Source organism: Tetrao urogallus (genome assembly GCF_951394365.1).
Source record: "Tetrao urogallus genome assembly, chromosome: 27".
Classification (NCBI taxonomy): domain Eukaryota; kingdom Metazoa; phylum Chordata; class Aves; order Galliformes; family Phasianidae; genus Tetrao; species Tetrao urogallus.
The window spans coordinates 3,861,309-3,882,028 of record NC_136840.1 but is presented as its reverse complement, the minus strand read 5'-3'; the positions used below and the strand labels follow the sequence as shown (position 1 = coordinate 3,882,028).

Here is a 20,720-nt window from a genome sequence, read left to right as displayed (position 1 = left end):
TTGGGAATGGAGTGATGGATTGACTTTGGTTATGGCCTGGAAACCATATTGGGTTCCTGATGGGATGTATAGTCCAGAGGCCTTGAACATATGGAAGAGAGAAGAAAAAAAAACTCTATTCCACAAAACCAAGAAAACTGTTAGAAATTGTCTCCTGATAAGAATTGGAGGAAACATTTGATATTTCCGTATCTCTCTTGCCCACCGATAAACCTAATAAATCTTCATCTACGTCTCTGCACAGGGTTTAGCTTTTGTGTGATCATATGCTAATGAGTGTGGGTGTTGTTGTTTTTTTTTTTTTAAAAACAACCTCTGCATGATCATTTAAGCATTTCATTTTTACACCCACTACAGTTGGCCTATTAGGGCTTTAATGACACAGTGTTAAGTGCTGGTAATGAATAGGCAAGTAATTAACACTAGCAAGGCAGAAAACATGCATGTATTTGTATTTATTTATTTATTTACTGCCTTCTTTGGCTTTCTGGAATGGAAAAGCAGCCTTCACAGGTGACTGGCTGGAGGGACATGTCCTAGGCCTCTGTCAGCACTGGGGAATTTGTGGCAGTGTGAAGCTGCAGCAGTGCAGAAAGTCCCAGGAGCAGACAGGTGAAGCTACGGTTTGCCCCAGTATGACTTAGGACTGCTTCAAGTGCACAGAGGTCGCTTGCACTTATCTTCTGCAAGGGTTTACACCCAACGTGTTAAATCCCTTATCTGACGCTCTGCTCTCCTTTTGGTTTTGTTCAGCCACACCTTGCATCAAAGCAATCAGCCCAAGCGAAGGGTGGACAACAGGAGGAGCAATGGTGATCATTATTGGAGACAACTTCTTTGATGGGCTTCAAGTAGTGTTTGGAACCATGCTTGTGTGGAGTGAGGTAGGTAGGAGCACCTCCCAAGCTGAAGGAAAACTGCTGTTCTTTGCAAAGTAGGGAGGGAGCAGCATTATTTCCCATTCCAGTAATGCTACAAAAATGGTGGTGTGTAAGATGGGCCATGTAAAACTCCAGGAAGGTGATTCATAGCAATCTACTCTGGGGAACTACTTGCTCTGTGATACTACTGAGGCCAACTGCTCAGTAATACCCAGAGTAGGACTGAATAACTCTTGGGGTCTGGAGACAGGTAAAGGTATAGAAGGAGAGAAAGGAGGAGTGAACATAGGAACAGTTTGTAAAGGAGAAAGAATTCCCTCTGGGTCCAGAAATAATGGGTATAAGTAACACTATTTTTCCTTGATGACAATTTATCCTAAAATGCTCTTTCCTCTCTTGGAGGTAAGAAATGACACAAGATATATCAGTTGCCTAATCCGTAGCATCTGCTACACAGCATTAAGCAGTGCACTTACTCAAAAAGCACATTTGGAGGGTGCAGGTAAGCAGGGGGAATAACAGAGCCGTGTAATTGTGTCTCTCCTTTTGTTATTTCCCAGCTTATCACACCTCATGCCATTCGAGTTCAGACGCCTCCACGTCACATTCCGGGAGTGGTTGAAGTGACATTATCATACAAATCCAAACAGTTTTGCAAAGGCGCCCCAGGCAGGTTTATTTACACAGGTAGGTGCTTCTGATTTGCGCTGGAGGAGCTCAAGCTCTGAGCCTCTTTGTTTTGGTAAGCACTACTGACAACTCTCTGCTTTGCTTGTTTGTTTGTTTGTTCTGCCTCTTGCTGTTTGAAGGCCACTCTGCCAGTTGTGACATTTGGACAGGGCAGCTTCATTGCTGTGCAGAGGTGTTAAGCAGCAGTTAGTACACGTTAATAGTTTTTCTAGAATAGAGCTCATGCTGTTTTGTTATGGGTCTGCCCGTACGTATGTTGGATGTACAGTAACACGATAGCATGGCTCCTTATATCAGAAGATGTTTTATTTATAGCATTATTTATTTTACATTTCTTCCTCACTGGGGTAACCTTTCATTTTCAAGGTAATCCCAGAGGACAAGGAGTGTCTTCTGTTGAGAGAAGCCAATGAGCTGAGTAGGAAATAAGTAAAATTGTTTGTTTTTTTCTATTCTTAAATGGATTATCAACTTATTTAGTGCCCTACATTCACCTCAGCCAGCAGGAGAACACTGATGTTATGGAGAGAACAGTCCGTGGATTGGACAGGGAAATAAGATGGGAGCAGATGAGCACCTCGTTGAACATCAGGCCAGCAATGTGTGTGCTCAACTTTCTGTACCCTATTAGCCTTGTCTGGAGAATGATCATATAAAGTGTTTAAAGGGTGGGTTTGTATTTAAAGAGATGGACTTGCTCCCACTGGATCACATTCAGGTTTCTCAAAATGCAAGGAATTATTGCTTTTTAAAGCCTCTTCTTACCAACAACCATCATGAACCAGTCTTTGAGTATTATGTTGGTTAGATTTTAAGCAATCAATTAAAAGTAATGATGAAGGTACAATAAATTTTTATTAAAAATTTCAAGGGAAAACCTTAGCCACATGTTGGGTGAACTAGTTAGAATTTTCCTAAAACTGGAAAAATTTGAATGGAAATCAGAGACTTCAGGAAGAACCAATGCTTTGTGAGACTCCTGTTCCTGTCATATGTTATTTTATATCTTCCTTATTAGTACAAATGCTAAATTACTGTTAGCTGTACATGTGGGAAGTTTTTTATTCATGACTAACACACTAAGAAACTTGCAGCAAGAATGAAGTTTTAAATGACATGTGGTGCTCTGAAGAAACATGAGCTTAACTGACATAGGGTTATTTTTGTTATGACTATGATCTGATCCATGGTTGGTTGAAAGCATTAGAATTATATCCATTGACTGAGTGAAGATGAGGACTTTCTTTTGATCTTGCACCAAAACAATCCTGAAGCAGAATAGATTCGTTCTGGAATTAGGCTTGGACTTGTGAGATCAGGATCTGACCAAAAGCTTTAGAAATGCATCTTCTTCTAATGCATTTTCTGATTGATAATTGGCCAAAGCTACCAAAGGTTGTTGGTTTATGTGCAGTGAAGGGCTCTTAGGGGCAGCATCAGGTGTGATGCTTTTACCTTCAGAGAGTGTTAATTATTTAGTTATTATTACAGATAGAAAATGTCAGGTTTTCCTATACTTTTTTTTTGCTTGTTTAGGCCTGGGCTTGCAGTTCTTCAACACCAAGTGAGGGCCTTTCTCTGAGTGCTGTTGATACCAGTGCTGGAAGAGCTTTAGGAGCGGAGTGATGCAGAGATGTGTAAAATAGAAATATGCATCTGTCTATGAAAATACGTGTATTTCTTATTGTGAAGCTGTCTTGATTGCAAGACTTATCTGTACCAGCGAGGGGGACTGGAGTCAGACTGTAGTGCAGTTCTCTGACATATTAATTAGTGTGCTTCCATTAAGAGGGACATGAAGACGTACGTAGGAGCTGGCGGAAGAGAGGAAAGTTAAATCTACTATCCCTGTGTTACTGCTGTTGCTGGCATAGGGATATCTGTTAGCATTCTCTGAGGAGTGAGTGGGTGCTCACTGCCATATGTTACAAAACAGCACTTCATGAAAGATGCCGAGCAAGGGTAGAATAGACAACGTTTCAATCTGTCTGTATGGGAACCTGCAGCTCTCCCACCATGGCAGGCAAAATGATAAACACAGCTATTAGGTAGAGGCTCACCTGTGTAATCAATTCCCCCAGGTCGTTGCTGCTAATAGCAATAAAAACAACTTCTTAGCTATGAAAATAACATGGTGGCTTTTTATTTATTCTTTTTCCTCTCTGCAATTGTGATATCAGAAAACTGCTGTGAACAAACACCAGTCCTTACCCCAGGCAAGCTGTGTTTGTGCAGTCAAGGTCCTTCCACTTGTGAGTCCTTTTAGGACCCTCCCAAAACTTTTGAACCATCAGTTTCTGCCAAAAAAGTGGAGGCATCAAAGATGCACAGCTCTAGCATGCTTTATAGAAATGGGAATTCATAGAAGAGATCTGAATCCTCCACTGAAGGAAAGGCTGCAGAGCTCCGATCACATTGTAAGGCAAGAGAGAAGCTACCAACCCCAGGAAACCAGGTTATCTAAATGGCAGAGAACATGTATGTGTCCATAGCACTTTGTCAAATATACTCAGTAGCACCACAGAAGTGCAGGTCTGTGCTGGGAAGAGTAGAGCAGACAAATGTATTAAGTATTGAACAGGAAAGTTCAATATATTTTCTATTATTGAGGAGGTAGTCCAGTGCATCACAATGAAAATCTATTTTCTTGTGAGAATTGATCTTATTATTTTCATGTTACTCTTAGTGCTTTACATTGTGATGCAGCTGTCACACAGCTTCCATCTGACAAACCATCAGAGAATGGGGCAGCTTGGGGATGCAAATGAGACCACTTCTCTCTTGAACTGTGGTTGTCCCTATAAACAGGAATTTCTCCTCTAAATATATCCCCTTTACATCCAACCTGCGCTTGGCAAATGCTGAAGAAATGTGGAGACATTAATATCTAGCCCAGGAGACTGAGGAGTGTGAAATTCTGCAAAGTGAAAGCATGGGAAGATGTACTTCTGTCAGAATTAATAACAGCAGCACCAACGAGCAGCTCCACTACCAGCAGGGTCATGTCATATTAAGTCCTTAATAATTATTAAGTGCTGAGATAACCTCAGATGGAAAGTACAAAGGGTCAAGTCATTTAAAACTACTGAGCAGCTGGCTATAGGCACATCACAGGTATAGCAATGATAATTACTCATAGAAAACCAGACCTTGAAAGGCTCATCAGGGCCTCGCTGCGTCAGACATGTGCTTCCTTTCTGTACATGAGGAACTGCCATGGGAAGAAGAAGAAGGATTAAGCACTGCCTGTGGTTGTGCAGGAAAGCTGAAGACAGGGGAACGGATCTCCCAGGTCCTAGGCAGATCTTTTTGTCACCAGGCCACCAATACTTTCCTAAAATGTGGAAGCAGAAAAGCAGTGATCTTAGTATTGTGAAGTGTGTTTCTGTTTGTGCCCTCAATATTTAATATACCATCAAATATTAATGTTTGACCTGATTATACTTGGTCTTTTTTTTTTTTTTTTTTTTTTTAATAGTAACAATACAGGTTGTTTGAAGAAGAAAATGATAAAGTGTTAAAAAGATGAGTATAAAAATCAGATATAAATTTCAAGGGTAAATCTAAATGCCACAGCAGAGCTGTTGTGGGAGCTCATATGCATCCTCTAATGTGTATTTATAATGGGCTCCTAGCAAAGTGTGCTGTGCTGGCATTGCTGTAGTTACTGTTCTGTCAGCATTTCCACTCTTAAGTGCTATCATTCAGGGTGCTGCATCTCACCCATCAAACTCCTCTCATCACCAAAATGTTATGTGTGGACTTTTCCCTACAGATGCCAGATGGAAAACCCTTCTAAGGGTGAAGCCAGTAAGATTCTGTGGGTGTCCAACAATGTCCTGGAGTATGGCAAAAATCTAGTGGAATGTCTTGTTACTGGCAGTGGCAGCTGCTGAACCAACTGACATCAGTAGTTAGTATAATAAGGGTGATAAGTCTGTTTTTAAATCACCATAATTAAATATTTATCCTCCAAATAAACCTTAAACTGGTGTGAATACAGGTTACACGTACACCTCCGTGTTCTGTATTACTTCTCTATCATCAGTTGTTCTTAAAACAGGACATTTGTTCCCTGCTGCTAATCCAGCAGTAGCCTCATATTCTGCTGTAATACTACACAGATTCACATTCTCTGCTCCTTTAAGTAGTGCCATTATAACTCCATTGACTTTAATAACACTTACCTCAGTTTACGCCAGCTGCAGATATGTCTCGTAGGCTTTCATATCTTAAGTTTGATCACAGCTCTGCATTTACTTTGTCGTACAGTTTCTAACCTGGAAATGCGTATTTCAGGGAGATTTTGAACATAATTCTCCTTGCTGAGCAAAAATCCTCCTGGAGTTAACTTGTCAGAGCAATGCAATATAAACTAATCTGTAGGATATGTTGGTCTCCCAGGCTGTGGTGTTTCACTTTCTGTGCCAGGTACCAAGGATAGGAGGTACTGTTTTACTAAAGCTTGTAAGTAGATTTGAGAAGCTCTTGTTATCTGCTTGTGGAAAGCAACGCTTACAAGGATACAGTGAGTTCTAGAAATTGGAAGAGTGAGTTCACTTGGCCCGAACACAACTGATGTGATCTGTAAGCATTTGCACAGGGCAGCTCCTGGGCTCCTTCAGCCTGTTGAAGACATTGCTGTGTTGGGAGTGTGGTGTTTGAGAAAGCTGTTACTGAAACAGCAAATATAGCACAAGGTGTGTACTTCTGGTAGCATCCTTCCAATTCTAGGTCTCTAGGTCCTAATGTACTCCTCCGAGTAGACTGACCAGATGCACATGATTCCCAATGCACAGAATTGCTGTTGACTGTAAGCAAAGATCTTCTGTAGTCAGCAATGTGAAGATAAATATTTTATTCTGTAGGGTGAATACTAAGCATCTCTTTACTGTTGGTTTGAGTGATGGTAGTCCTCAGTGCAAAGCTGGAGTCCAAGACTTTGTGCTTTGTTTTCTGTATGTTAAGTTCTTGAAGGTTAGGTGTCATGCTCTGAATATTAAATATGCTCCCTTGCTCAGTTTTCTATGCTCCAGATACATCTAGAAGTATGCATACCTTCTTTCTTCTCATTTATGCTTTGCAAACAGTGGGCTTGTTGGCATTTGCTCTGTGTCATAGAGTAAAGCATAGGCAAGCTGCAGAACTTTGCCAAGGGCTTTGACTGAGGCCCTTTTTTGACTGGCGGAGAGGGACAACACGCATCTCCCAGGGCATCACTGTGATATCAGAGCGAGCTGTCACTCATGGTAAATTGTGCAGATCTTCAAAACATCCTCCTCCTTCACCAGTCTTATGTGCTTTGATGTGTGGTGAAATAATTAATACTTTAAATGTCAGCACTGTTATCATTGGGTATCTGAGTTAGTCCCCGTTGAGATGAATGGGACTGAGCTGTTGTTTCAGGTTGTGCAAATGCAGACAGGTGTCATGGCATCATATTCCAGTGGGCCATAGTAACCGGAGACTTGTATTTAAAATGGAAGCATGGTTTATCTAGGATAAGTAATGATATAAAAGAGGCAGCATTATGCTGTACTCTGTTTGGGTCTTGTCATAAATTGCCAGGCAGGCTGTGGGGCATTCAGACCTCTCCCTGCTGCTGACTGTGACAATTCTATAACATAATTCTAACAACTGTGCTAGAGTGCAGTTTATAAACTGACCAACAATGTGTTTATTTTCTAGATGAGTGCTCTTTTGTGCACATGCTATCTCATGTCATGAACAATTTTTTAAGTTACTTTCTGGGAAATTCAAGAGACCCTTAGTGCCTGAAACATTGGATCTGTGAGCGGTCAAAGAGATTTTGCTATGCCTCAGTCAGTTTTCTGGAGGGCTTCACTTTGGATACCTATCTCTTTCTGGTCTCTACCAGGAACCAAAAAGCATTTGGAGATAACTTTGACATACAGTCTATGTAACACATAGATAAATCACTGCTGATCCAATAGTTCTTTTCTCAGTGGAGGTGGTATTGTGGTAAAGCTGTTTAAGCTTGCTGGTGGAGTCTACATCTCACCTCTCCTGTTGCAGCTTCAGTTGAAAAGCTACCATCTATTTCCAAAAATGTCACATGTTTCTTTGCAGGATTTCATGACAGAGATAGTTTTGTTTCATTAATGAGTAAAATAAGCAGTAATCTTTTTTACCACAGATCATACAGAAAACCTTTTTTTGACAAGAGGCATAATATCTGCATGAACTGTGAATGGTTGAGTTCTTAGACAGTTCAACATTGTTGAGAATTTATTTGTTGCTATTTATTTGTCTGAATAGAATTTTAAAAAAATCCATGTCAGTACTTTGGAAAAATGTTTGTTGAATAACAGCCTATTTCTTTTTCCTGAATTAGAATGCTGTATATTCCCGTTAGCTAATTTTAGTTAACTATATATAGATATATGTTATATTTCTTGTATATTTTACATTGCTCTTGCTTATATCTAAAAAATGCAACATAACTCATTAGACTTGTAATCAAGAAGAGAAATGGCACGCAATGATGTATAGGCTCGTGAGAGAATTGGCCTATAATTCTCAGGATTATTGGCAAAAAAAAACCCAACAAAAACAACCCACCCCCTCAAAAAAACCTCTTCCCAAATGGGATGTAGATTCTGTGGCAGTTGAAATGTGTATTATTAAACTCCTTAAGCAAACCAGAATGGCTCCCAGTGGAGAGCAAAGACATTCTAAGTATAGCCAAGACTAAATTCTCTGGTCTGGGTTTTCTCTTCACAATTCCCACTTGATTATCTCCTGTAATATTTAAACTTCATGCCATGCCATAATTATTTAATAAAAAGTAAATATAAAATGTATCTCGGTGGGGAATATGACCTTTTACCTTCATGTTGTTATACCAAAGATAGAAACAGATAAACAGAGAATTTGGATCCGTATAATAGTCTGTCTCACTTGATAGTTTAATTCTCCCGGTGTTTGAAACGGTTATCCTGAAAGATGCTGAGAATATTTCAGAGGAGTCAGTAAATGTCACCTGCATTTCTTGGAATCAGGTATTTTTTCAGCTGTGCTGATGTCACCAGTTCTTTAAAAAAAAAAAAAAAAAAAGTTGTGGAAGAAGGAGAAATTGTACCAAAAGGTGAAAGAAGCCAGCACTGAATGAGGATATTGCTACAGGAGTTAGATGCATCACTTGTTAAATGGTTCATGGAATTCTAAGTAAGATTCTTTGCATACGATTGCATGAATGTGTCGTTTACATTACAATGCTCATTCTGAAGTATAATGAAATTCTATCTATATATTTATTACTAAACACTAATAATCCTAACATATTAGAGGCAGATCCTACCAGCGTGCAGAATTCTGAAGAGCTGATGTTGGTTTCTATATTAATTTCAAACAGATTTTAATTTTGAATAATCAGAAACTACATTATTACTGTCAAAGTAAAGATTATCAGCATGTCTGAAGTTTTATGAAATTATCAAAGATTCCATCAGGGCTCCACCAGCTCGTACTAAGGATATCTTGGTTTGCCACTAGAAATTAACATCGTTACAGTGAAGTGGTTACGTATGCATAAAAGCCACATACAATTAAAGAATTTAATGTGTCTAATGAATAGCTGCACCCTAGTTTGTGATAGCAGAATGTATGCAGGGTGGGTGATGTGTTTATTAGATGACCAAATATGGTACTGTTGATTTCTGACTGTATAATCAATACCGTATGCAAATTTTTGAGGGTTTTTTTTTTTTTTTTTTCCTCCATAACTTGCTAGATATTGTGGCAGTGGAGAAGCTGTAAAACTCATCTTTCTTTGCAAGACTTTGAGTTTGTATTGCCTGAGACACATAATCATGTAATACATTATCTTCTGTTTTCCTTTCAGCTTTAAATGAACCTACTATAGATTACGGTTTCCAAAGACTGCAAAAAGTCATCCCAAGACATCCTGGGGACCCTGAAAGATTAGCTAAGGTAAAAACATTTTTAAGCATTCCAACCAAGCCCAGTAAGTATTTTCTTTCACTTTTAAATAACTCATAAAGATGGAAAATTGTACCTTAACTGACAATTATATCTGAACATAAGTAAAAGTTCACTAATTGGTTGTAGGTCCAAACAACAATTTGATCATGTTGGCTCTATAGCTACCAGTAAGTTTTACCTGTTAGAACTCAAGCACTGTCTATGAATTCTTTTACTGCTAAAATGTGCGTTGACTGCAGATATCTTCTCCATTCATATTCATATGGATATATTCACTGGAACAGGCTGCCCAGGGAGGTGGTGGAGTCTCCTTCTCTGGAGATGTTCAAGACCTGCCTGGATGCCTACTTGTGTGACCTGGTGTAGGGAACCTGCTTTGGCAGGGGGGTTGGACTCGCTGATCTCTGGAGGTCCCTTCCAAGCCCTACAATTCTGTGATTCTGTGATATTCTGTTTGTCTTTATCCACACTGGCAAATCTCTGAACCTAAATATGATAAGCATAAAGGAATTGCTGTAGAGGTCTAATCTGAAAGGAATCTTTCATTAAAGATCACTTGAAAGTCAGCTTTCTGCAGCCACAACCGCAGCATGTACGTGTTGAAAGCGCTGTGTGTAATCTTGCAGCTTGTTGATGCAGTGCCTCGCACTACGAGAGCGGCATGAATGACTTTACTCCTCTGTTTCAGTGCAGTAGAAGACTAACTGTTATTACCTATCTCTGCGTGATGATAGGCGATCAGGTTCTGCGTTCTCGCCTGATGTGTCTATGCAAAAAGATGTACTGAAATCCAGCAGGAAGCCGAGTTGCTGTTGGAAATCCGGGATGGCCGACCGCCTTCAGGACGCTGGAGAGCTCCGGGCCCGGCGCGCCGCTCAGCCGCCGCCCGCTGCCGTCCAGCGCCCGCACCGTGCCGCTTCCCCTGCACGGGACTCCTGTCCTTTCCAGCTGCTTTACGTGTCTCTCTATCTGGTCCTTCCCTAGGAAATGCTGTTGAAACGAGCTGCTGACCTAGTTGAAGCACTGTACGGAACGCCGCATAACAACCAGGTCAGAGTAACTACTCTGGGCAGGGTAGTGGGATGCCTTGAGATTTTTGTAACGAACTCCAGCACTTTTCTGCCAGCACTTTGCTGAAGTTGTGCCCTTCGTTCTGCAGGACATCATTCTGAAACGAGCTGCAGACATCGCAGAAGCTCTCTACAGCGTACCGCGGAATCCCGCGCAGATCCCTGCGCTGTCCAGCTCCCCGGCGCACAGCAGCATGATGGGCATTAACTCCTACGGCAGCCAGCTGGGGGTCAGCATCTCAGAGTCAACACAGGGAAACAACCAAGGTGAGCAGTGCAAGCGGTACAGTGTCAATTCACACAGTGAGAAATTGAATCTCAGTTATTTCAACAGTAGTGTCTCAACTTGAGCCTCCTTCGATAGAGGTACTGAAGACCCATCTGGATGTCTACCTGTGTGACCTGGTGTAGTAGTTGTAGTTAAGAGTATTGGGTCACATCCTTCTAATGAAGTCTGTTCAGTGGAAAAACCCTTTTACTTTTAATAGACTGGTACTTTAATGTACCCTTTTAATAAAGGGTTAAAAAACCTTTTTAATAGACTGGTACTTTAATGATGATAGCTGTAGTATTCTTCAAATCTCCTTCTGGAGGAAAAGAAGGCTAAGAAAAATACCACAAACATTTTGCAACCAAACATGAAAGACAACAAATGGCTTTTATTTACTTACGTTGTTCTTTCCCCCCTCACAGTTTAATTACACTTACTTGGCTGTTTTATTTAAGCTGGATTTAAATAAATAATTTAACTGTGAACCAGGGTTGTTTTTTTTTTATTTATTATTAAAGAGAAAGTTTTAAGCTAAATTCCTTGGCATTCCATGAAATATGTTTTATTTGTAGGTTACATTCGTAACACAAGCAGCATCTCACCCCGCGGTTACTCATCCAGTTCCACGCCTCAACAGTCCAATTACAGCACTTCCAGCAACAGCATGAACGGCTACAGCAACGTCCCCATGTCAAACCTGGGTGTTCCAGGCTCCCCCGGTTTCATTAACGGCTCTCCAACAGGATCCCCTTATGGAAGTAAGTGCTTTGCTTCTTCTACGTTTGTGCCTGGCCCTGCTTAATTTCATTTACCGCATCAAGTAACAGAGCAACATCTTTCAAGAAAAGTTTTTGAGATTCAGTGAAAATTCTGTAAGAGGCTCAGAATTTGTGTTCTAGTATATCTACAAACGTTCCCCTCTTTCAAGAATAACAGAGGAATACTGAACCCTGCCTGTGAATTGAATATCCTTAGTAAAAGACATTCTGAAATGACTTTTGTACTACATTAGCAATAACAGAGCTGAACTCTGGATTATTTTTACTTTGATGAAGTAAGTATTATTGCACTTCCAGTTACGAGGGTGACCACAGGCAAGTCACTCTTCCTTCCATGACTTGATTTCCCTCTGTAGGACTTCATTAAGGAAAGGACCAAGTCTGCAGCATATTGTTGTTATTCTTTCTAACTAATACTTAAAGGAGATTTGGGGATTCATTTGAAAACACAAGAAATATTGGTTAATTCTTCTTACAGTTTGGGCTAATTAGACATATTTTCTTTGACCTAGCTGTTCAATATAACTGAACTACCCTTCTACTTTAGACTTACCTCAGCCAAGCCAACAGGACAGACATAGAAAGCAACACCAAACATGTCTTACTGCATCTCTGATGAGGAATAACTTTTTCTTCTCTTGCAGTAATGTCTTCAAGTCCAACAGTTGGCTCCTCCAGCACTTCTTCCATCCTTCCGTTCTCCTCTTCCGTCTTTCCTGCTGTCAAACAGAAGAGTGCCTTTGCTCCCGTCATCAGACCCCAAGGGTCTCCTTCTCCTGCCTGCTCCAGTGGCAATGGAAATGGGTTTAGAGGTAAGAAATGCACAATTCACATTCAGCTGGCATATACCAAGCACACTGTGTTCATCTGTAGCCAATACAATAACCACCTGAAAGACCATTACACCATTAGAGGACTCTATAGTGAAATTCTGACCCAACTCAGCTGGATTAAAGCATCACTCCATGTTTTGTCTTTTTCACGTTAAAGCAATGAGGGACAGATACTCATTTATACCAACAAGGATTTCACCCATGCTTCTTTTAAATACCAGCTCTTTTGCGAGGAATGGCTTCTCCTTAAGCTGCAGGGACTTGTAAAACAAATGTCTGCCCTGCAGAGTTAATAGACAGCTCTGCACACAATGGCCAATGTCTTGAAACCTGCTGCAAGGTTTAGGCTCATGCAGGGAATTAAGCCCTATAGTACATTTACAGCCTTTTTAAAGGTGATCTGCAAAACAAATGTGAGTATTAAGATAAGAATGGAAACCTGTATTAAATTCTTTGCTTTAACAGGCTGTGGGAGGGGAGGGGGGGTTGTGCAGCACATAAATACACTCCAAGTCTCCATAAAAGAAAGCTTTTATAGGGCCTTAGAAGTCATCTGGCTCCTTCAGACTTCACTAGAGATATCATAGAAAAAAAACAAATCTGGGAACTCAGCCATGCCAAGAGCCAGTGGTAATTCTAAAAATGAGTCCTACAAACCGCACCTGTTGATTTGGGTGCATTATAAATCCTTAGCCAGGCCACAGGGACCTACATAAGCTGTGATTATTTTATATAATAAGGAAATTTTGGGTGTGTTAAACAAAAATAATTACATTTTTAAAAGCTAGCATGCAGAATTCTGCTATATATGTGAAACAGCTTCTTCCCCTGCTGCAATTACCTGAAACTTCATGCCTCTTTAAGATCATCTCCTCCCCATTAAAGAAACACATTGCCCCATCCATGTAAATGCACAGGCAACATTTTGACAGGGAACACAATTTCTTTCCTACTCTGTTTAAAGGAGAAGGGCAGGAGTATTTGAAGCAATTTTTGTACACAGATTTGTACATAAAGAAAGCTTTGTTGACCCAACAGCTGGGGCTATTTATCTAAAGTGTTTACAGGCAAATTTATCTTTGTGTCGGGTATGATCATGGACTCTGAAGAGTTATCATCACTACCTGGTCTGCAGTTACCTTTGTTGTTTTTTTTTTGAGTTCTATCAGCTAATGTTGGACCATACTGATTTCACTGTATTTTTATATGTAAAAAGCAAACAAAACCCATGGTGAGATTTTAGCTGTTTTGAGAAACTGTTCTAAGGCCACGTGATTGTAAGCAGGTTTGAACATTGAACTAGGAACGCCTATCAAGCTCAGTAGTAGTTTGGTTCTATAGATTGAAACAGTTGGACGTAATCTAAAGAGAAATCACTCAACGGCAGCTTTGTGTTCAGAGTAGATTTAAATTGGATTTAAATTCAAACTTGTGAACCCACCAGGCTAGAAGGTTTATTTTAACAAGTTACCAAAGGCAGAGCTAACTGCAGATCAGTTCAGGGAAAAATCATTGTCAAGACACTTCCTGGGAGAAAGGAAAAGATTGGGTAACAAAAACCACACCGACTAGTTATGAACTTCAGTTAACACTGTCCCTTGACTTACTGTGTCTGTCCCATCTGCTTCAGATGCAGCTTAGCAAGAGTTTTTTTTAATTTTTCTTTAATCCCTTTTGTAAACAAGTGAAGTAACAGAGTTCATTTTGTGCTATTAATGGCATTTAGTGTTCACGATGTGTTTTATTCAGTCTATTAATTGGAAATAAGAGATTCTAGTAATGGAACTTCAATATAACATAAAATCTTAGAACTAAAAACCCAGCACACACACCTTTGCATTTTTCACCGATGGAAGTCCACTGTGTCTCCTTCACTGTGGGAAATCTTGTGCTTCAGCACTGCAATACATAACAGCAGTAATAAAGCCACAAGTGACTTCAGCAGATACAGTACCTGCACAGTGAGACTTGTCAGTCAGGCTGCAGCAGCAAACCACAGCTGTGACTCACAGCAAAGACAGCAGCTGATTCACAGACCACTCTGCCCCAGGTTCGCTATGTCAGGTTTTTGTAGCTATTGAACTATTTCAGCCAGAGATGGAAAGTTTTTTTTCCAACTGAACTGCTTAAATTGATGCTGAGGAGCGCATGATTTGGAGAGGGTCCAGCTACGCACAGCCTGATATCCAAATTAATATTCCCACAGTGTTGACAGACAGATGTGGCCAGAAAGTCAACAGGAGGGTCCCAAACAGGCCTCCTGAATAGACTTACTGTGCTGCAGTAATGGGACACTGTTAATCTCCTTTTGCTGTGCCATTGCCATGTAATATATAAGCTAAGAACAGGCATGCTGTTAATATATATATATATATATATATATATATATATATATATATATATATATATATATATATAAAAATTTTATTTTAACATGGGCATCAGCAAAAGCATAGAACAAGCTGTAAGTATATTCAGGCTCCAACTGAAAGCACATCATGCAGTGGTTTTGACATCACCTCCCAGTTTCCCTACCCATAAAACAGCGAAAGCATCTTTCCAGCTGGGATTTTTTTAAGCTCTGTTGTAACATCTCCAGTGTTGTACTTTGCCTGCATCTGTTGTTGAAAGGCAAAAAGTCTCCTAGTGATACAACCTCCATCCTACTTATCGCATCCTGTTGCAGTGATAGCATCAAAAATGCTACCTGGCCCCCAGGGCCACTCTGCTTACAAGCAGCAACAGAAGTCTTGAATGGAGCTTCTGTGTACGTTAACTACAGCAGTGTTTAAGCCTGGATAAAAACTAGTCTTAACAGGAGCCTTATGAGCTTAATCCTCAGATCAGCACTCTCATTATTCCTGGCCATTTAGAGATGCAAAGATGTTTTTTTGAGGGACAGTCTTGTGCTGGAAATAACAGGACAGCTTGAGGAAAACACACTGTGAATCAAAACTATGAGCTAAGCATGAGATGTGCCTATCTGCTGGCTTTCAGCTTGGGGCTGCACAACTCAGCCAAGACCTGTGGAATGCCCTCTGATAACCCCATCCTGTGCCACGTGTTCTTGCTTACCTCTTCCACCTGCCATCTGCTATACATTCCTACACTGTTATAGGACACGATAGGTAGAGAACAAGCAGCAATCCATACTGGATGCGACTCAGTTCTATATGTTACCCAAATTGAGAGCAGGTGATCCTGATCAGAACAATTGTATTCTCCATTCATGTCAGATGTCAAGGGAGTTTAAAGAAGGCATTGGGAAGATATAATGTGACGTGATGCAACACAGCATGATTAGTACACAAATGCCTAATCAACTCATCTCAGATGGAGGACAGCTGATGGGGAGAAGTAAGCAAATTGGAAACTGCTGGAACAGCATGGACCGCTGACTGCCTAGATTACCTTTGGCCAGCTCAGCACATCTCAACATGAAAATGCAAGCTCAGTTACAAGGAATAGCAGGCAAGCCCCAGAAGGTCAGATGTTCCATTAACCATCAGGATCCTAGCCAACCCAAAAAGTATTGAAGTCTGATACCCATAGGAACAGCCTCAATTTAGCAAGGGGGACATCTGTACTATTTCCTAAGGAAATAGAGGTATTTGAGTTGAAGGCCGTAATTATTCATATCTTGTCTTGACAAAGTCAGAGGTGTTAACACGAGGGACTCTTGCATTGAACATTTGTACAAACAGGTAATGAGAGAACAGTTGCTCAGAAGTTTGTAGAGGGTGGGATTCAGATGGAACGACTGGCTCACATTTCCAAAGCACTGTTCCTGATTGCTACCAGTGCAGTGCCTGACCTGCCAGCTGGAATCTTAGCTCCAGTCAGCACTTACAACACAGCACTTCAAACCAACCCTTAACAGCCATAACCAGGTGAAAATAAAAGTGGGCATTTCCTTGCTGGGAACCTCCAGTGATATGCTGCCAAGTCAGAGTGACTCCAGAGCCTAGACAGTGCTTTAAGTACCTTACAGACCGTAAATGATATATTCATGATGTCAATATGTAAGAAAACTATATATGTGTCATTTGATTAAATTTGATATATAAGGATGAAGTACGTTTTTCTCTGCAGTTTATTGGCAGAGACGTATGGGGCACAAACTGTTTCAAAATAAAGAAAGTCGTAAAAGATATTTCAAACTTCATTAGAAGTTAGCTAAACAAAAATCCTATTATTTGCTTATCCTTCACTTGATGGGATGTTAATTATAGGAGCTCTTTATATGTCACAATGTACAGCTAGGATTTCTGGAGGAAAACACCGAGCTGATTGCTCATTTGTAAAACAGTGCATTGTTTTACAAACAGTTCCCCAGTCTTAATATTAAAAGTGAAACTATGCATTTTCTAGTGGCAGCCACGATGGGAAGCAAAGATAGCAATAGGGTAAAGCTTGCACCTACCAGCTGCATCTAGTACCAACAGCTTGGTGGCTTGTGCAATTACAAACCTACCTCTTTGTGTGCAGGACATCTCATGCCAGAGGTATTTCTGACCTTGCAGGATAGCAGCATTCATTTAAGATGCTCAAAATTGCACCACTGCAGCACACTGTTCACTTCTGTGGAGAGCTGTAGAACTGTAAGATTGCAGTTCGCTGGAAACTGGCAAAAGAGGAAAACAAAGAGTCATACAACCAAAGGAGAGAGGAAGACACAGTGGCTGAAAACGCTCAACACCCTTCTTTAGAAAGTGGGGTTTGTAAAACAAGTCATAATTTAGCCACCAAAGCACCTATGCTAGCTACAGAATGCATAAGCAGTGCAGAGCCCATCTCCAGTTCTTACCGAATGGTTGTGTGAACTGCAGAGTTCTTTCCACTGCAGAGCAAGATGGCATTTCCAGGAGCCACTCGTGTACACTAGGGCTTATGATCATTATTAATTACAGCCATTAAAGGTGCCTATCACCATAGCATCTGGGTACTATCCATGTTTGATTATTTATTTATAAAAAAATTCTCCAACCTTGTGACAATTTTAATCAAGTGTTTCAGTTGATAATTGCAAGCTGTCAAGGTTAATACAATAAGGCTCATCTCTAATTCTTTTTCCATTTCCCTCCAAGAAAAAAAAAAAAAAAACCCACCCTCTGGGATAATGACTGTGGTTTCTATATTCCCAACTCATCAGGGAGTGTCCTGCATTGAACCACCTTTATTGAAAAGTTACATCGATTCAATATATAGTAATACAGGCAAAAATAATTACAGCTTTGCTAGCAGTGTAAGACCTTAATCCAAACCTCACAAACATTCAATAAAAAGCGATACAGGCTGGGAATAGGCTTTTGACAGTGCAGCCCCAAAGGGGAGTGGAGGTGGGGTGGAAATGGACAGATAAGGGTAGGCAGAAAGAGAGAACCACAGAGCAAAGGCGTTTGTGTGAGCTGGGGAAGAACAGGTGAGAATCCCAGCCAACAGTCCTCAGCCTCCTTTTTTGTTGCAGAAAGAGGTGAAGCTGCAACATTCAGATGAAACACCAGGGCAGCAATAAAGCTCGTTGCCTGTCCTTATTATCTTACAGTTCCACCTCGATTTCTCCACGGGCAGATTCCATCCTAACAGCTTCCAAGGGCTTCTCGCCACTCCGGAGCATTTACAGCCTGCAATGACAAACCAAACTTTCCGAGGGGGGTGAAAGGAGAGGATAGAGAGACTTGCTCAGGGGAAAAGGTGGCAAAAGAGAGATCAGAGCCCCAGAGGTAATAACGCAGTGGGTTGCAGATGGCAATTCTGTTGTTGCTGGCAGCAGTCTGAGTCCAGGACTGCTGGACCAAAACGTCATCTCTTTAATTACGCCGTGAAAATGTGCTCCTCCCTCACTGTAAGGAGCTTTACAAAATGCTGCCTCTGCAAGCATTCCTAAAATATTTTTGAAGGCTCCTGGAAGAAACTCAGATTTAATCCTTGTTTTGATCTGCTGGAAATTTAACTTGATTAAAAGAACGACAATAACATTGATAAGAGTAGTATCAGAAGTGGCTCCTACGCCAGTGTGGCCTCTCCCCCTTAGGAACAGAGTTTAAACCACACTGACAGCAGACTATGGATGTCTCAAATTAAACCATGTTAGCTGTAACAGGGACTGCTGCTTCTCTGCAGAGTCATCCAAACAGAGGACTGACCAGGCACAGTCTGTGCAAGTCTTGCTTTCTTTGCTTCAGGCAAAAGACCCAGCCAGGATACTTCAGACAAACAACTTAAATTCTTTGAGCTAACTTGGATGATTTTGCCTGAAGCAGATTAGGAAGTGCTCGCACAGATTGCTCCGCTGGGAAACCTGTGGATGGCGGTGAGCAGCCGAGGGAGCGCGTGCCTCTTCCCCCAGCATTGCAGAATCCAGGCAAGGGCGTCAACCCAAGGCTTAAATCCAGTTTTCTAGAGGGTAGAAAGGCAGGTCAGTGGGTAACTCTTCAGTGTCCCAGCCCTCCAGGAAATTAAAGTCATTTTCCAGTTTGGGGGAGTCAGGAAGAAGAGAGGAGCAGCCCCTCACGTGACCAGAAGGCCTCTCTTCTTCAGATGCACTCTCTTCCCCCTTGACCCTCAGTAGGCATGCAAATATTTACCTTCCTCATTTAGGGTGATATCAATTGCCTGTTTGAAAAAGATCTCCATTTGAAACACACTAACAAATGCCATTAAGAACAGCAGATACTTGACTCAAGATTGTTCAGTTTCACTTTCTTTTTCAGCTGTCAAAATTGGCAGGAAATTTTAGCCCTAGTCACATAGAAAATATGAAAATATTTGTTTTCCTATTGTATTAAATCACAGACCATGTCCACAGTTGTTTAAAATCAACAGAGCTCCAATAAAAGAGTCATGTTAGCTGAGGATCTTGCCCTGAGCATTTTTTTTTAAACACTGTGAACATAAGGGTGAAATTAATTCTCGGAGGACAGGGCTTTAAACACATGAATAATCCCACAAATTTCAATGAACGTAAATCTTCACAGGATTAGGACCTTGCACTACGCTGAGGCCCCTTTGAAAATATGACTCACTCATTTGTTATATAAATACATATAAACTTAACTTACCCCTCAAAACCTTTGGGAACAGCACCAGTTCCAGGCAGCTTCAAATGTTGCCGTTGTCAGTTACGAAGAATATAACTGCAATTAAAGGCAGTGAGAGTGACTAATAAATAATTTACATAAGCCCGGTGTTCTGGGAACGTGCCAGGTAAGACTACAGTGATTCAGACATATGGGGTAAACCAAGCGAGAAAGAGAGGCTGGTCCATTATTTCCACTGAAACTGAATTAGTAAAGCTCAGCTCTGGTCATTCTCCAATGAATCAGCACTCACAGTTCTATGGCGAGGTCCCATAAGTGGTTCCTGGGTAAATTCCCGTTTGCTTTCACATTATCCTTCCTCACTCACACCATAACCTTTTCTTGCACGCAAATTAGCAGGTTGAGTGAGAAACAAGGACCCCGCTTGGTCCTGACAGTTCAAGAATGATTTTGAGTGCTCAACTTGAGAAAGCATGAGAAATCTGCTAGGAACTGTCCCAAAAATTTCAGTGTCCATTTGCAAGAAGTCTTAGGACACGTGCACCAAAAATTATTAGGCATTTCTGAAAGTTCACGCACTGGGGCTTCAATTAATCCGTTCTCTCCTTTATTGACTTAAAAGCCACGATGGGCCTGGCCCTGTGGAACCCACAGTGAAGTGGCACGTTGTTCATTTTCTGTGGCTGCTGTCAGGCTTGCACTGTTGGCTCTTCTCACTAAAGCACAAATCAAGCATAAAAACATTCTGAGACATTGAAGGTCTTTTAATACCATCATTTAACCTGCAAATAGATGCACTGCTGCAATGTGTGACTGCACACAGAAGGGTGAAGGGCTCAAATAAACTTTTCTCCATAAAAATATGCCAGCATTTCATCTTTGTCAATTTTCTTTTTCAGCCATGACTGGTCTTGTCGTTCCCCCGATGTAAGGAAGAGGCAGCTTTGCTCCTCTCCCTCTTCCCTTTTTTCCTCTTTTTTTTCATTTTTCTTTTACAGCACAAAACTACTTATTGTGATGGACCACTAAAAAGAAAAAAAAATAAATAGCACTACAAGCTCTTTTTGGGGGGAAAGCCAGGCCCAGGAAATAAAAGGAACATTTTTTATGGATTGGACGAGACAGAAGGCTGCATCTTTTACCTGTTTGATATTTCTGACACAACCACGTCAACTCCTAGAACACTGCGAA

At 40.9% G+C, this 20,720-nt stretch overlaps 1 protein-coding gene across 1 annotated transcript in view; it reads left to right on the top strand.

Annotated features, from left to right (window-relative positions):
- EBF2 (EBF transcription factor 2) overlaps positions 1–20,460 on the top strand; it is a gene marked incomplete at both ends in the record, with an annotated part of 117,906 nt that extends 97,446 nt beyond the window's left edge. The window contains 8 exons of the mRNA XM_079547466.1: positions 754–884; positions 1,442–1,568; positions 9,436–9,524; positions 10,521–10,586; positions 10,696–10,873; positions 11,450–11,635; positions 12,301–12,468; positions 20,429–20,460. Coding sequence (XP_079403592.1) covers positions 754–884; positions 1,442–1,568; positions 9,436–9,524; positions 10,521–10,586; positions 10,696–10,873; positions 11,450–11,635; positions 12,301–12,468; positions 20,429–20,460 — 977 coding nt within the window. The remainder of the gene's footprint in view (positions 1–753; positions 885–1,441; positions 1,569–9,435; positions 9,525–10,520; positions 10,587–10,695; positions 10,874–11,449; positions 11,636–12,300; positions 12,469–20,428) is intronic.
- Between the last annotated feature and the right edge of the window lie 260 nt (positions 20,461–20,720).